This window comes from Leucopleurus acutus (genome assembly GCF_964270905.1).
Source record: "Leucopleurus acutus genome assembly, chromosome: 11".
NCBI lineage: Eukaryota > Metazoa > Chordata > Mammalia > Artiodactyla > Delphinidae > Leucopleurus > Leucopleurus acutus.
The window spans coordinates 10,655,223-10,672,225 of NC_139152.1; the positions used below are offsets into that span (position 1 = coordinate 10,655,223).

Here is a 17,003-nt window from a genome sequence, read left to right on the forward strand (position 1 = left end):
CGGAAAAGAGAAAGGGCGAGTGGATGGACGCAAGGTGGGGCTCAGAGGGGAGTGTAGGCTGCAGCCTGGTTGCTGGGGGGCTGCCCTCCTGTCCACGTGGCCTCAGTGGGCCGTTCTGGGGGTGGCCTGTCCCCGCAGGCTGCGGGAGCCTTCTCATGTGTCCTAGTCTCCTGATGGCTCTGAGGATAATGTGTAATGAACGTGATGTGATATGTTCCCTATCGCGGGGATGCAGGACACCGTGGTAGGCAGTGCAGAGGATGCCCGTTCTACAGGTCAGAGCTCCTAGGAGAGCCTTCCAGTGTGTGGCTTCCAGGAAAAGTCAAGTGCACCACGGAAGGCTGAGGCACCACCAACTACCCACCTCCATTCTTCCAAATCCAGGACAGATGGCCAAGTTGGTCGGCCTCTAAAGGGCAGGAACAAAAAAAAAAAAAAAGGAACAACAACAAAACAAACAAACAAACAAAAAAATAAAAAATAAAGGGCAGGAACTATATTTTACTCCTCTTTTTATCTCCCAGAACCTGGCATAAAACCAACAATCAGAAAGGCGAGAAGGGACTTCTGAATGAGTGACACGGGGGGCGGGGGTGGGAGATTGGAGTGAGACCAAGCTGTGACAGAAAAGGGAGCGAGGGCACCGGGCACATGCCCCCCGGACTTGGACTTTAAATACCCTTGTTCTTAACCTCTGCAAATCACGCTCAAGAAACAGACTTTGGCTTAAGCACGTGTTGATGACAAAGCAACACGTTTAAGGCAGGGCTCAGCCTGCTCTGCAAATCCATAACTCCCAACACTGTTCTTCCTCTACAGATGACCCGGCCGCCTCCTCCTGAGGCTCCCAGCTGGTCCCGTGTTGAAATTCCTTGTGTGTAGCTCTGAGGAGAAGTCCACTCCTCCGGAGACGGAGCGGACGGGCTGATGGTGGTACTGGGGGTGGCTGGTCAAAGGCCCCTCGGGTGGGCTGTGCACGCCAGCTCCTGGAGGAAACATTAGGTGGTGATGCAGTAGGCAGCTCGGGGGCTCCTCTGAAGCTTTTACTGTGCTTGCACTTGAACTCCAGCACCAGCCGGGTGTATGTGTTGAAGGTGGTGACAGCTGACGCCATGCAGCAGGTGAAGGAAACCCAGGCCGTGCTAGGGACAAATATACAAAAAAAACTGGAATGTAAGACTCTGACTTCCTTACGGGCTTGAAAGAAAAATATCGGGATCCCTTCCTACTAGGCAGCTGGGCCGATGCCGCCTTAGGGATTTAAGGATCTTATGGTGTTGCCTTCCACCACGTTGCAGGTAAAGAGCTGTGGGCAAGAGGACTGAATTTGGTCTGTCTTAGGGTAGGTTCTGAATGTTTCCTAGTAAAAGACAATGACTCGTATAGTGTTAAAGTCCGGCTAGGAGTTTAACGGATTCATTTTCACTGCACTGATTAGTGTAAGTGCTGTGTTCTTTTATACCTGGTGGCGTATTTTTCGTGTTTGTGTATACACACACACACACACACACACACTCACTCACTCACTCCCGCCCTGCCATACAATTTTTTGGACACTTGTTTCGCAAGCTACAGTTAACCTTGTATAATCCCCAAGATTCCATAGAGCTGTAGCTCAGCTGGACACAGTGGACACAGCCCGAGACACTCCATCCCTCCTTTCCCTGACACATACTTCCTGCCAGATACCTCTTCCATCTTCCTTGGTTTTGCACTTAGCTGTCTTAGGGTCCACGACGTTGAGCCTCTGAGAGGCATTCAGGAAACACTGACTCCACATCTACAGGTATTATCCTAGGCAGCTCTAGTTGGAATTTGCCTACTGTGGAAACAATGTGGTTCTTGGCTTACGGGAGTTTGTAAAGGATGGAAGAGATGCTGGAGATGAAGAGAAGCTGGATGGATTCAACAAAGAGAAAAAGACACCAGGGAACTGTATCAAACACATTCCTAAAAACTGCGGAAGTCCAACCCTTAAGTCTTCCATGATCACGGGAAGCCCAGGACACCAGGAGTGGTGTAGGTTGTGTGTGTGTGGGGGTATTTCACGAGGCCAAGTGATGCTTATAGGCTACGCGCTCTGCTGCCTCTGATGGACTAGACTCAGGTTGAGGATGCTTCTGATGGGAGTTCTGAAGTCTGAGATCTGCAGCTGAAATGCCCAGAATGGCTTGAAAATGGATAAAAGGAGAGAAACGATGAGTCTGGAAAATGAGCTAAACTGATCAGGTGGCTGATGGAGAGAGCAAAGGCCCCTGAATCCAATAGCACATATTACACCATGAGGAAAGGGGAGGAGCTCCTGTGACGGACATGTACAGGCTTCCATATACCTCTTCAGCACGGACTGTCTTTCCAGCACTGTTAAGTGCTTAGCACTCAGCCCAGACGGTCCATGTAGGTCCAAGTTGGCACCTGTGCAGTGAATGGAGAGCGTTCCTCAAGGGAGACGGTGAGGAACCCAAACAAAGGGGGTGTTTCCCTTGAATGTGTGTGTTTCATCATGGTCGCTGCTTCCCTCTTTTAAAGAGAAATCTAGACTAACTGAGCCCTTAGTTCTTTAAGGGTTAGAGAGAGACTGGTAGGGGAAGTTTCATTTCTAGCACAGTTCGATGGAATAAGAATAGAAGCAGGATGAAGCCACTCTTCATCACAGGAGAAGAGTGAGCCATTCGCAGGAATGGACTCTGATCCAGACTGCAAGGCTAATTCTTCATTTCTCTGTCTCCCAATACCTTGGATCATAAAATATATAAAACAGAGAGCATCATTTCCGTAAGCCATGCAAAATTAGTCTCATTTACCAAGGGTGTCCTACATAACAGGCGAAGAAGCACTTGTTACAGCTTTATCAGCAGAAAAAATAAGCCCGAGGAAGCCACTCTGTACCTCCTCGGAAGGTGGGGGGGAGAATGGGCGTGGCCTGCTGGTCCAGCCCTCTGGGTGACTAATGGACATCTGGGATGAGGGATGAAGAGAAGGCAGAAGGACACAGAGCAAGCATCTAGTTGAGGTGGACCAGGGAAGCGGAGAAAGGTGGAGGAGCGCCTACTAAAGGCCCGCCGTAATTCCAGCATGGAATCCAAGCCTCATCCAAGCATGGGGCCCAAGTCGGCCGTTGCTTGGAAGACTTGTGACTACATCATACGGCCCACCATCCCCAGAAGGCCTACAGAGGAAACAGGAAGGCAGTTCCCTTAGAGACAGGCTGGCATTGCCGTGTACGGGGAATACGATTTGGGAGCAACCTCCTCGTCTGGCATCAGGTACAACCTGTGTCGAGGCGTTCCATTACCCCGATACCACCACTCTCCAGGGGGGCTACTCTGCAGTGGGGGTTTCTCCTTGAAGGTGTGTCTGCAGTCGCTTCCCCAGATGTTTGGTTTCAAGCTGTGGGAACATTTCTGAGTCGAGGCTGCACACAGGCTGCTGCTCCCTTTACTTCTTTCCCACCTGTACCCCCAGTATGGGCCCTATCCTTCGTCTACACGCATCTCTCACTTTATGCAACAGAGTGTGGAAAAGCTGTGTGGATGTCACGACTCAAAAGTAAACCAGGGGCTTCCCTGGTGGCGCAGTGGTTGGGAGTCCGCCTGCCGATGCAGGGGACACGGGTTCGTGCCCTGGTCTGGGAAGATCCCACATGCCGCGGAGCGGCTGGGCCCGTGGGCCATGGCCGCTGAGTCTGCGCGTCTGGAGCCTGTGCTCCGCAAGGGGAGAGGCCACAACAGTGAGAGGCCCGCGTACTGCAAACAAACAAACAAACAAACCAAAAAAAAAAACCCAAACTGTATTGTACATAATGAGAAAACTTGCAAATAAAAAGAACCTAGAGAGAAATCATTTAGCAAAGGACATAATGATCTAAGATAACATTTCGCATGTTATTTCCATTTAAAATTAAAGACGCCTGTGCTGTTATCTCCTGGCTCCATTCTTTAGACCTCCTTGGGGCTCCTTCTTCCCTTGGGACAGAGACTGCAGCCTTCCGGCTAGTGCTTCAAAGGCAGCAGAGAACACCCCCCCTCCTCTCCAGCTCTGGAGATGCTCACCTGACAAGACGGAGAAGATGGCGGTGAAGGTGCTCAGCCTGAGGCCACAGCCGGGGTGCCCCGTGAATAGCAAGTCCATCAGTAGGAGGAGGAAGCTGATGAGTCCCAGTCCGATGGAGGCGAATCGGACTCCCAGTGATAGCCGTAGGATCTCTGTCAGAAGCCAGAAGAAGAAGAGCTCTCACCTGACAGGTAACTAACTGAACCGGCGGTGAACAAATGCTGCCCATGAGAAGTGCAGAGCCTCGAAGCACCAGAGGAGGAGACAGAGGTGAAAGCAGCTGGGACAGCCCTTAGCCTGGGGCTCTTTGTTCTCCCTCTGCTCAGTACCCAACACATAGCCAAGTACACTTGACGGCATGTAAAGGCTCTTAGGGAGGTTTGAGAAGAAGTCATCCAAGTTTCACCAAATCTTGCAGGGATATGACTTTGCTAGTTATCATTTTTGTTTCTCCTTTGTTTTAAAGTTTAATCTTGGAGCAATCCATTTTGTTTCTCTTCTTCCTCCCCCCATCCCTACCCCCCCCCCCACCCTTGCCCTCTTTGACTCCCTTCTTTCTATGTTACGATAAAATGATCGGGGTTGTGGGGGGAGGAAAGACCCAAGCTTTCTACATGGTTGCTTGGCGACTGGAGTAGGTTAGAGCTGTTGGTGGATTTCTATGTGTGGACTTTATTTGTCCCTGCTGTTCCTTTTTTGCATTCCTGCATAGGAATGAGGGTCAGCCTAGCAGGAGTTTGTGTCACCCTGTGGGGCTCAGAAGAGAAAAGCAAGAGATCACAGTACAGTTTAGATACTCAGAGGCCCAACTCAATGGCAACTAAATTTGTCATCAAAGCCACATACTTGCCCCAAGCCCCAAGGGAAGGTGGGGGACAAAAGCCTTCTCCATCAACCGCTTCCCTCCAAATCGGAGAGAGGGGTGACATGGGTCTTGCAACGTGGCAGATTCCAGTAATCCTTTCTCACCTCTCTCGGTTGGTGGTGTGAGTTCAAGGAAACTTCGGCACCTCTCCCCTGAAACAGACAAGGTACAGGGTGATGAGGTGCCGCCTTGGACTAGGGATGCAGACTTTACCCCAGTCCCATCCCAGGTACTGCTCCATTTGGTCCTACACAGGCCTGCCCCGCACGTGGTAGGCAGGCAATAAATGTCTCTTTGGAAGCAGGGAAGGATGCATGGATGGATGAACAAAATAGGCCAGAGTCATCCAAGATTAATTTCTCTCTCAAGTCCTGATAATGAAGAGTACACTTCCCTGAGTCACCCCGGGGAATGTCCCCAGCACCGGTTCACCAGCACCTTTTGCTCCTGCTGTACCACTGGGCTGCAGGGCTCTAAACTGTTTCCGGGACTGGAGTTGGAGCAGTGCTAAGTGACACAATAATAACTCAAGTATAAATGTAAATACACATGAATTATAATCCTGTCCCATCTGCTCTTCCCCTTAGCCTAAATCGGGAGAAGCAGCAGATTGCAAATTGTACACAGTTCTGGGCCTTAGAAAAGCTTCACGACCAGGGGAATCTTTGCATGCTTTGAGCAGGGAGGAGGGGATGTCCTCAACCCCACTGCTCCCCACCCGAGGACGACCCTTACCTAACGGGCTGGCACAGCGCCTGCTTTGCGAGTGTGAGGCCCAGCGGTGTGAGACATGGGAGGGTCTGTCTGGGTCCAACTTCCACAATCTAGTTACTTTCTCTGGGCTTCAGTTCCCCTACCTTTTCTTTTTTTTTTTGGCGGTACACGGGCCTCTCACTGTTGTGGCCTCTCCCGCTGCGGAGCACAGGCTCCAGACGTGGAGGCTCGGCGGCCATGGCTCACGGGCCCAGCCGCTCCGCAGCATGTGGGATCTTCCCGGACCGGGGCACGAACCCGTGTCCCCTGCATCGGCAGGCGGACTCTCAACCATTGCGCCACCAGGGAAGCCCTCCCCTACCTTTTCAATTGTAGCAGTAACACTTAGAATGAGAACACCCTTTTGGGGTCTTATTTAAAGGCGATCTACTCTGATCCCTGCATCTCACAAATGAGAAAATCCAGACCTGTAGGAATGAAGTTCTTCCTATAAGGTCACAGCTGGGCAGAGTCCCCGCTCTTTCTATGATATTCTCCTCGTTTTGTCTAGGCAACTCTAGCTCGCTGGGATGGAAATTCGCATAATGTTAAAAGTCTGCACGAGCACAGGGAACTCTACTTCACTTTGCTGTACGGTAGAAACTAACACAACATTGTAAAACCACTCTACCCCAATTGAAAAAAAAAGTCTGCATGAAACCCTTTAAGGGTAATGCTATTTGAAACCAGCGAGACTGGAGGTGAAACGTCAGATGGTTGGACTTTGGACCTTATTACGAGGGAGTCTGATGGGGAAGGGACACAATGCAGAGTGGGAAGACCCCGAGGCGGAGGTGGGGCCCTGCAGGGGTGAGTGAGGGCTGTACAAAGAATCCCACTGATTCTTTGCCTGCATGAGATCCCTGGTGGGGAAAAGATATCAGGTGGGTGGGGTGAGGGACCACCTGGGTCTTGCACGATTTCCTCATAGGAGAGCCACATGCCACTCCCGAAGGCATGGGAGGTGAAGCGGTCATCCCCAGTCTCCCAGCTGTACTGCAGCACCTCCAGAGATGATACATTTGTGCTGCTCCCATCCAAGCGCACTGGCACATCAAAGCACTTGGCTGGCAGACCTTTCCCGCACAGGGGCTTGGGAACCTTCTGTATGCCCACAAACCAGTAGTTGCTGAGCAGGGATGCTGTGGAAAGGCTGCGTGATAGCATGTTGAGGAAGGCAGATAGGCATGTCCATAGGTCAGAAAAGGCCTTCGGGAGCTCCATCTGTAACAGACAAACACAAGAGCGGAGCCTGATTTCAGAGCCTCCTCGGAGATCAGTGCCCTCCCCCGCAGCTCCCTAAGCTCGAGCCACTTTCCTCCAACAAGACGGGCACGACGAGCCACTGGGAGTTTTCTCCAAGTAGCCGTGAGGAAGCTTGGGCTCCAGGAGTGGCCCAGAGTAGGCACCGTAGTGATGATGTTTATTTAAGCCGGACCTTATTATATTAAAACGCTTATTGGGGATCGTCTGAATAAGCATCGGATAATATGAGACTAAGCCACTGAGCCAGTATATATCTGGTTGAGAAAAAGAATTGGGAGCTCTCCAAATGCTCCTGCCGGTAATTTTTGGCTTTGTCTTCCTTGAAAGGTAGCAGCACTGACTTGTGGAGGTATTTGTTATTGTGACAACGTAAGTTTTGGATGTCTTCCTCCCTGCATTAGATTTCTCCGAGAGGAGTAAAGGGGCATATATCCTATCGACGAATGTTAAAGTGGATCCTCCCTGGGGGAGCAGATAGAGGCACTGGGCCCTTGAGGATAAGAGGGCAGTGGACCAACCGGGATGTGGGGATGCTGCAACCTTTGGAGAGGAGATGAAGCTATGGGTTCTCAGAGAGGCGGCGATGTGGGTCCAGCTTCCATCCACTGCCCCCGAGATGACAGAATCTCAAATGCCAGGTGGCTGCATGGTACCCCTGGAGGCTGGACGCCGAGTGCTGTGACCTTGGAGACACGGGAGGGTGCCCTTGGTGGGTGGGGACAAGGAACGTGCAGGGGCGGCCCCACAGCCTGATGCAGCCGCAGTGCCTGACTCCCAGGGGTAACCCAGTGCGTGGCTGCAGAATGAGTGTGGCCCGGGTAGCTCTGGCTGGAGCCCCTGACCTCATCATTTTTAGCCTAAGAGAAGAGAAGGGTGAGCTGAAAAAGTCCACTACTAGTTATTTCAAAGTTGGGGAGAGGTGGCTTGCAGCCAGATCTAAGCTGATTTAGAAAAGGAAAGAAATCTGACAGGTCTCAGATTTTGAGATGTTTGCATTACGAAGCAGTTTGTACTGTTATAGTAATACGTACTGAATGGAGAAGAAGCCCGTACTTAGTTGCTGACAGACACTTCTTAAAGTAAGCCATCTTGAGCTTTCTAGGCGATCGCTCATATCAGGATTAATCAGACCCAAATCTGCTTAGCTTAAGAGATGTAAATAAAACCATAGCTAAATGAGACAGGCCCATCTCCTCTCATCGTCTCCAGCTTAACATTTTCTACATTAAACAGGGAACTTTCTCTTAGAAACATAACAGTTTGTTCTTCAGAATTTCCAGGCACTAAAACCGTGCATACCACAAAGTGCAGGTTTTCTTTTTTTTTTAATGGCAATAAGAAATATACCAGATTCTCATGTGTATAAAAAGCCAGTAAGCAAAACGTATGTTGAAACAGCTTCTGAAAAGCAATTTGCTAATATGATTTTTTTTAAGCACTCAACAAATTAACTCCGTCAAGAATTTTCTGGGTGACCCTGCTGAGGACTCAATAGCCATGGCATCTGGAAGGGGGGTGATCTTATATTGCCAGATATGGGAGTCATTATGAGGCCCCCTTCTTCCTGCAAAAGAACGTTTTATTCTTGTTTTTAGTGATGAAAATCCTATTGGTTTTTGTCATTGTTCTGTTACTATGGGTTAGTTATTCTTTCTTTTTTTGTATCCATTGCTTGACTAGGAAATAGACTTCAAGGTGAAACGTCTTCATCAGTCATCCTGCATAAAGGTAGAACTAAGGGTTTATGCAAGTCTCCATTTTTGACAACTTTATTTTCAATCACCTATGGCTTGGAGATTTATCTACTATCATATCACATCAGATGTTAATGCTACCCTCAATCCATTTCAGATCATATATATTTGTAAGTTACTCTTCGGGTTGTTCCGAAATAAGAATAATGAACCCCTCGCCACAGTACAACCACTCTGTAGCAGCACTAAGCTGACAACCAAATGAAGGAATTGAGAAACAGAGGATGAAGAAGAGCTTAGAATGAAGCCCAAAGAGGTTGTTTCCAGGAGTGTCCACCAAGGAGCCTCATTTAAGAATTATCTTGATCATCGAATGAGAATCCATTCAAAAGGCTTTTCAAGAATTATCTTCAACACCCACAGTGCCATGCCCTTCATCACATATTTTATTCCTCCCCCCAAAATATGCCTTTTCTCACTAGGATCCAGATACTTTTTGAATTGGAAGAACAATCTATTTGGTGACGGTTTCCTTAAGGGGATCATGGAGAAGTAGCAGCTAGAAGACAAGTTCTGTCTTTGCATGTACTGATAAGCCCCAAGCCAAGGGAACTCTTCAGTCTCTAGAAAAGGGACAGAGTGTGGCTTCCCTGCTCAGATCTACTAGGAAGTACATAGATGTGAAAATGTCAGTAATTCTTCCACTGACATAGGTTAACAGAAAACCCTCAGATTTAACTTAGGCTAGTGCGGAGAGCAAATTGATGAGACTGGTACATCTCTTAAAAGAATCAGGTGCAAAAGAGAGCGAAGCTGGTTACCTTGGCCGTGGTCAGCATCTTGTGGTCTGTCCAGAAGGACCGCAGGTGCCATCTGTGCTCCAAATCCCTTTGGTTTAGTGTTGAAAGAAGGAAAACTCCCTTTCCACCCTCCTCCCTCCCCCTCCCACCCCCTCCCTCCCCCTCCCACACCCCTCCCCTCTAGCTCATATTTTTTGGAGTACCTCATGATTAAATGCTGCCTTGCAGGGGACTTGGGCATTTAATAATTGCCAGTGCAATCATGACCCAGCTGTTCTGGGAGATGACACAGGAGAGCTTGCCAGTGGGGATCTGGGATTCAGCATAAGAAGCAAGGACCTGGACCTCTGCATGTGCAGAGGGAAATTTCTTTAAAGAGTACCTGATCACTGAGTTTCCATCTCACTGCCATTCCCTAGGTAACCAGTGTGAATGGACTGGTCTTGATTTTATGGCAGACAAAATATTCCAGAGTCACCGTTACTACAAAAGCTCCCATTCCCTTGTGTTGGGTTTTCCATCCCTTTAATAAGCTCTGTGACCTGCAGTGTCAGGGCCTCATGGAGCCATGGGTATGAAAAGGCTTTCTGGTGTCACGGGTGGTCTCCACCGTCCAGTTAGCGATATTAGTAAGGATTATTACAACATCCTGAGACCGTCAGAGTGTTAGGTAGGGTTGGGGGTGAGGATGCAGTTGGAGGAGGGTTGGAGAGAAATAAATCCCAGGGTCAGCAATGCTACAGCTATCTACCATTTCTCTCCCAATCTTTGGGCAAAGGGATAAAATTTTTCATCTTTTAAAAAATGATTTCTAAAATTTAAAAGAATAAAAACGAAGATACTCTGTCTTCTTGGAATGTCTTCTCTTTTACCTGGTGATCTGCTTCTCCCCAAGATTAATAAAAGTCACTCATTCTTTGAAAATGTTGCTTCCTAAGAACAGTTCCCTTTTCTTTGTCCTTGTCACACTCTACCCCTCCCATGACGTTTTCTAGATTCCATTCTGATTGTTTGCCTTGATTGTAAAGTCTTCAAAGGCTGCTGCTTGTTCAAGAGCCGTAGGTCTCAATTCTGACTGAGCATCAGAACATCTTTGCAACTTTGGAAGATATGCAGATTCCTGGGCTCCATCCTGAGCGGCCGTCGTGGTTCTGGGGTGAGGCCCAGGAAGCTGTATTTTTGAAGGATTTTGGTACCCAAGCAGGGATGCACTTCTGGTTTCCGTTTCTGCATGTGAGGACCTTGGGAGCCGCCCCTCTGACCAAAAAACAAGTAAAAAGCTGAACAGACTGAAAACTATATAGCCAGGGGATTAATGTACCATAAAATCACACCTCTTTGATTCGCTCTGGGCTGACATTTAATGAAAGCCTCTCTACCCTGCCCTGCCTTCTGCCGCCTCATCCAGATTTGCCACCACCCAAGTCATGGTCTTCCCATCCTATGTTTGTGCAGCTGGTTTAGGGAATCAAAGGCAGGCTTCCCTCGGGGCATTTGAACTGGTCCACACTCCAGCCAAATGAGTCTGTCACCGGGTATGTTCTCTACTCTTAACAGCGCGTTTTACACATGTACTTCTGTCCAGGCGTGATGTCTGTTCACCCAAATGGCCCTTTCTGCACGGTGACAGAACTCCCTCTCCTTTGGCAGAAGGGAGCGGGGATGCCTGTGGTCACTTTTTGCCCCTGAATTGGCTGTTGCTCTCTAGGCTGCAGTTTTCATCTCAACGCTGGGTGACGCTGTCTCCCCATTTTTTCCCTCTTCCGGACACAAGCTTCCCCCGCCCCGCCCCCCCCCCCCCCGCCCCCAGTTGGCAAAGCTGGGTGGAGGTGGCTGCCCGCTGGGCAGGCTGGGGCTCTTGCTCTTTGTTCTTCCCTTGGCCTCCTCCCCACACACGAATCTATAGAAGCCGTACGTCAGCCTTCTGGAATTCAGGGCTCAGAACGAACTCTGGGGCCATCCAGCTGCTCCCTTGAGGACATCTTGTAAGACTGTGCGCTGTGGCACATTTTTTTGGTGGCCAGTTTTAGTTTTCAGTAACTCAATAGGTCCTCATATACTTCCCATGGGAAATACAGCTCGGCAGTAACAGAAAACACAGTTAGCCAATGTTTCCTGATGAGTTTTGCACACATTTTTCTCTACTTAATCGTATCCTCATTCCCTTTCCACCCCAGAACAGTGAGCAATTCTTTTCCCTTCGCTCTGCTTCCACCCTTCAAATACTTGGAGACACTTCTCATATCCCGCTTGAGTCACCGTTTGGCACAGTGCTCTGTCTTTGGGTTTTTATTGCCTCTGCTCATAAACCGTGCCCTCTGTGTCTTAATAGCCCGAAGTGTGCCTTCTCCAGGGAAAAGGGGATGGGAGTGGCAGAGTCTCAGGTGGGTCACACGAGGAGGTCTGGAGGTGGATTTCGAGAGCGTAGCTGATGAAACTTCAGCTCTGTGGTCCCCCACTTACTCAGGCCCCTTCCAAGATGCTGTTACCTAATTTGTACTTGTCATTTTGTGTTCTTTTTCTTAAAGAGGGCCTCTCGAATTTTATTATTTTAGCCCTTCCCAAAGCCTGGATCTACCCCTTAGGAGGCTGTGCATTTAGTGTGTGTGCTTGGCTGGCTGCCTCCTAGCTGTGCTCAGTGCTGAGAGCACCCCCCTTCCCTCCCCAAGGACCCTGGGCCACGAGGTCTAGTTTCCTCTTTTTGACAAAACATGAGTTTCTCTGCCTGACCACAAAAATCAGAGCCCAGCATCCTACTCACTTCCTTTCATTGTAATTTGGGCATGTTAATATATTTTTTTTCTTCTCTTTCTTCTCTTAGGACAGAAAAAGTAATCACTAGTCAATGTCACATAAATATAATTTGGTTAGGCTCAGAATTCAAGACAGACGAGAAGATTCCACATCTCAAAACAATATTGAAGGGCTTCCCTGGCGGCGCAGTGGTTGGGAGTCCGCCTGCTGATGCAGGGGACGCGGGTTCGTGACCCGGTCCAGGAAGATCCCACATGCCGCGGAGCGGCTGCGCCCGTGAGCCATGGCCGCTGAGCCTGTGTGTCCGGAGCCTGCGCGTCCGGAGCCTGTGCTCCGCAACGGGAGAGGCCACAGCAGTGAGAGGCCCGCGTACCGCAAAAAAAAACAAAAAAACAAAAAAACCCACAACAATATTGAACTTTTGTGTGCTGGACTTTCACCATCTCAGGATTGACCTCACAGGGATGTATGTGCAACTGAACATTTATGACATCGCAAAGCCAAGGGCTGGGGCTAACCTAGTCTTGCTAAGGTCTTAAGTTACCACGCCCTGCACTGTGGAAAACCACATTTACTAGGTATGAATGAAGAGAAACTGGTCTTGGGACACCCACATTTACTTTATAAACAGGAATTCAGTTTGCTTTGTGACTATGCTGAAGATTAGAAGTGACTAAAACAATGCGTAAGAATGCTGAGATGCTGCGCAGTGGAAGATTGTATAGCATACCGCTTCCCTCAGGTCCAAGCCTGGGGCTACAGGATCCCCATTTTTTTTTTTTTTTAATATATCCATTCTGGCATTTTGTCCCAAGAGAGGTTTGTTTGGGACAGATAGTAGTATCTCTGTCCTTCTCCCAGGTGTCAGATTTCTGACCCAGTTTCTGTTAACTAACTCCTTTCTGTTACTCAGTAGACAAAAGGCTGGAATGGAGAGTAAGTAAATGTTTCTCGGTTGTCACTGGCTCTGACCTACACCACCCTATTCTCTGCTCCTGTGCGTGTTCTACCGTGTGCCTCCCTCATGTAACTCATCATATGGTTTACTTGGCTGTTCTGCCCACTTGGCTAAGTTTCTAGATACAGTAGCAACTATGCTTTACTCATTGTTGATCCTCAGAGCCTAGCCCTAACAGCCACAAATGAATGGAATGAATGAATGAAGTGTGAAATGGAAACCAGGCTCATGAATACAATTAGAATACAATTAGGAAGACGATGGGTGAAGATAGGATAATGAAGAAAAGTGTCCAAACAGCCTTCTATTGTAGAGGAAACACGAATCCTCCTGCTTCACATACAGAAGAGCAGTGTCCACAGGTCCACAGAAACACCCTATGCCTTTCTATACAGACGCACCCAGCGTTTCATCACACAGACCCTCTGCCAATACATTTCCTCCCACCTGTGGAAACACTCCTGCTGTTTGACCAGCCAAGCCCAGAAAACAGCAATGATCTCATGAACCAGTATTATCTCCAGTTCACAGACACCAGGGTACAATCAGATTGCTCACAAGCCAGCGACAGATTGGAAATGTTATGTCCTTTCCCAAGCTCAGTGATTCCCCACTGAGTGGAGCCCTTTTGGCTGACATATCTTGAACCGTCCGAGCTTTCGAAGCTCTAAATTCCAATTTTTACTTCAATGCCTGACACGTGACTCATTTATTAACGAAGATAAAGACGGTTCACACAGGACATTTTTGATATCTGCCTCCCAGCCCTAAAGGGAAGACTGATGCCACTAAAATGCCCATGCCGAGTATCCAAAATACTAACAGCACTCTAGGACACTGAGCTCTGGGATTTCCTAGCGTCAGGTTAATTCTCATGTAACCATGCTTTATGTCCACATGACCCTAGGGGCTCCCAGAATAAAAAACGACTCCTGTCTTCCTAACATGAGTCCAGGAGTTTTGGGAACACCTACTTATGTGCAATGGGAAGGCCCAAAGAAAAGCATCTGGGGGCCTCTCCTCTCTGTGCCTTTTCCCTTTCCGCTTTTTAATGGAATTGTTTGAGGGCTTTTGCTAATGCAGTCATTTCCAGGAGAGGAAGCCGCCGTTCTTCCATGCCGCAAGCAGCTGGAGTGAATCAGGGGGGCAGCCCATCTGCACATCCTGTGGGGCAATCGCTCACGCTGGGGTGACAGAGCCCTCGTGGCCTGCTTGGGGCGGGGGTGAGAGGGTGGTGGTGGTGGGGTGGGTCTCGGGGACCGACGGGTGGGGCGGGGGTCTAACGCGAGAGGCCTCTCGAGGGGTGCTTAGGGCGCGGCCCCGGGCTGGCAGCACTGCGCTGCCCCGTTTCCATCCCGCGTGCGCCTCCCTCGTCCCTTTCTCTCCTGCCCTCTCTTTCTCCCCCTGGCAGCCGCGAGGCCCGAGCGTAGGCTAGTCCCCGCCGCCACCCCGCAGCCCCCTCCCTCCCGGAGTAACACCCAGGCCCAAGGTTTACTACGCCTCCCGGTCGCCTAGCAGCGGGAGCGCGTTGCCATGGCGACGCGCGGGAGCGTGCTTTGAATTGTTTGGCTAGGCTCCGCCCAGCGGCCGAGCCCCAGAAGGTCCCGAGAGGGTGGGGCGCCCCGCCAGGGCCCTTCGGGCTCTCCATCTTCCTGCGGGGACGGGAGCGGCGAACCGGGGACCCTCCCAGGCGGGGCGGGCGGAGGGAGTGCGGAGACCCTGCCCATCCCCTGAATTCCGAGCACAGGCTGGTGGGCCGAGGGTCGGGAGGAGCCGGGTGCCGTGCAATCCAGAGTCAAGGCTTTCCCCGCCCCCTGCCCTCCCCCTGAACTTACTCTCCCGGCTCCAGTTCTGCAGGAAGGCCGTGCCTTTGCCTCATTTCGTGGGTCCAAGAGGCTGAACTTCGGGGCCACGAACCCTCAGCAGATCAGAGTTCTAGTCACTGCTCCACCCACGACCCCAGGACGGGGCTAAAGATTTTGGCCAAGTTCTCTAATCTGCCCGAGCGACTGTTTTCTCAGAGGCGAATTAGAAAGAGTTTGACCTTCACGGTTCTGCTGTGAAGATCAAAAGCGGTGGAGTGAACGTGGAAAGGAAGAGGAAGGACCCCGTTCGTGTCGTGGACGGCTTACCAGTCCCTCCACGGACGTTTAATCCTCACAACCAGCCCTAAGGAGAGGCGGCCGCTCCGTTCTAGACGCGAGTCAGATTCTCAGAGTCTGACTCGCTCAAGGCCACACGGCTCGTAAATATTGGAAACGTCCTGAGCCATGGCCTGGCCGCCCCGCAGCAAAGGGGAGGCCCAGTCACCTTAACCATCGCCCAGACTGAGGCCCAGTTATGAGAACGCACACAGAATGAGGCGGTGGGTTGCGTAAACTTCGCGGATTTATACCGATAAACAGACTCTCCCATATTTCCTCTGTATGTCTCCTCATAAAACAACAAAATGTTTTTTCCCTGTGGCTGGCTTTCCTGTCCTATGCCTATCCACTTCTGAGGGTTCTCTTATTTGTGATCTGTTCACTTAGGGAGCTTCTGAACCAGGCAAGCGGGCTGAGCCCACCATGAGCTCTTCTCCGCGGCCCCAGAAGGGTCTTTTTCCTAGAACCAGTCCTATCCTTTCTTCTGAGATCCCTAAATTCCAGACCATGAACAGCACACCCCATTGCTCTGTGTGTTTTATTTCTCTGGCTAATTGTAAGCTTCATTTTTCTTTCCTGAGAAAGGCAGGATATAGGAGAATGAACGTTGCCTTTTTTTTTTTAGTAACCCTGAGAGCTGCAATTTGGTAGTTCCCAACTTTCTCAAAATGGGAGGCAAGTCCCTTCCAGATGTGGATTCTACCCTAAACAAGCCAAGACATCTTCGCTGGCTGTGAGTGTCTTTCTGGGTCTGGAAGCATCTCTGCAGATTCTTTGAGACCAGAAAGAACCTGAGGTCATGCTGTCCTCCTTAGTTCCAGCAGATTTCCAATCAGAGCTGGCTTTCAGTGGGACCATGGGGTGCCTCATCCTCTCTTTCTGTTCACTAGGTGATACACATCTTCATCGCTGCCATGGTCGTTGGGCCTTCTACTGGGGACCAGATTTTGTAACAGGAATCATACAGATGGAGAGGAAAGAAGAGCTAGAAGACACAAGCTGCCCTGGGAGCAGAGAGGGAAAGTATGGTAAGAGTCAAAGGAGGAAGAAATGGAAGTTTTCATGGAAGATGATGAGAAAACAAGAGGCCAAGGTAATCACCAGGTTTATCAATAAAAACTGGACTTGAGTAACAAATTTTTACTGCATTTCGGATAATCCTACCATGTGTTCTCAAGCTCCTTACCCTAAGCGTGTGAAATAAATTGATGAATTTGTATAATTACCAATATTACCAATCCAACATTAAGAGTACTATACATGAGATAGTCCTGAGATTTCAGAATTCGAGGTACCTACCTTCCAGGTGAGACAAACATTTTGAGTCAGCTGAGAGGAATTGCTCATTCACTTTTGAAGTTCTGAGGCAAAGGGGTTTCAGTGTTTCTTCTGCTCTGTTTTAATCGGTTGCATGGGATGAGTATGGAGTTGAAGATGAATCAAGGCCCCTCTTGCCAGCAGAGGGGTCAGGTGGTGTGAGGTGGGCTGGAGATGATGAAGAGGATATCCTGCGGCCAGGACACCCATGTAGGTGGGGCTGGCTGACACAGGAGGCTGCCTCTGTGACATCACAGCGGCAGCAGGGATCTCCCTGCTGCTCCCTCTGCCTCATCCCCCCACTCTCAGAAGGACTGGGGCCACTCTGGGGTTACCTATCAGAGGCCTGGGTGTCTTCTCTGTCATCTGGATCAGTGCTTTGATTACTATGCATAAGAA

At 49.8% G+C, this 17,003-nt stretch overlaps 1 protein-coding gene across 1 annotated transcript; it reads right to left on the minus strand.

Moving 5' to 3' along the window:
* Positions 1-769: 769 nt before the first annotated feature.
* GSG1 (germ cell associated 1) lies at positions 770-16,634 on the minus strand (the record flags this gene model as incomplete). Its single annotated transcript, XM_082849487.1, is given in 13 exon segments — positions 770-876; positions 879-962; positions 965-998; positions 1,000-1,011; positions 1,013-1,142; positions 3,053-3,061; positions 3,063-3,103; positions 3,105-3,137; positions 3,141-3,169; positions 4,053-4,205; positions 4,900-5,070; positions 6,577-6,895; positions 16,587-16,634. Coding segments are annotated over 13 exon segments (1,170 nt in total).
* Between the last annotated feature and the right edge of the window lie 369 nt (positions 16,635-17,003).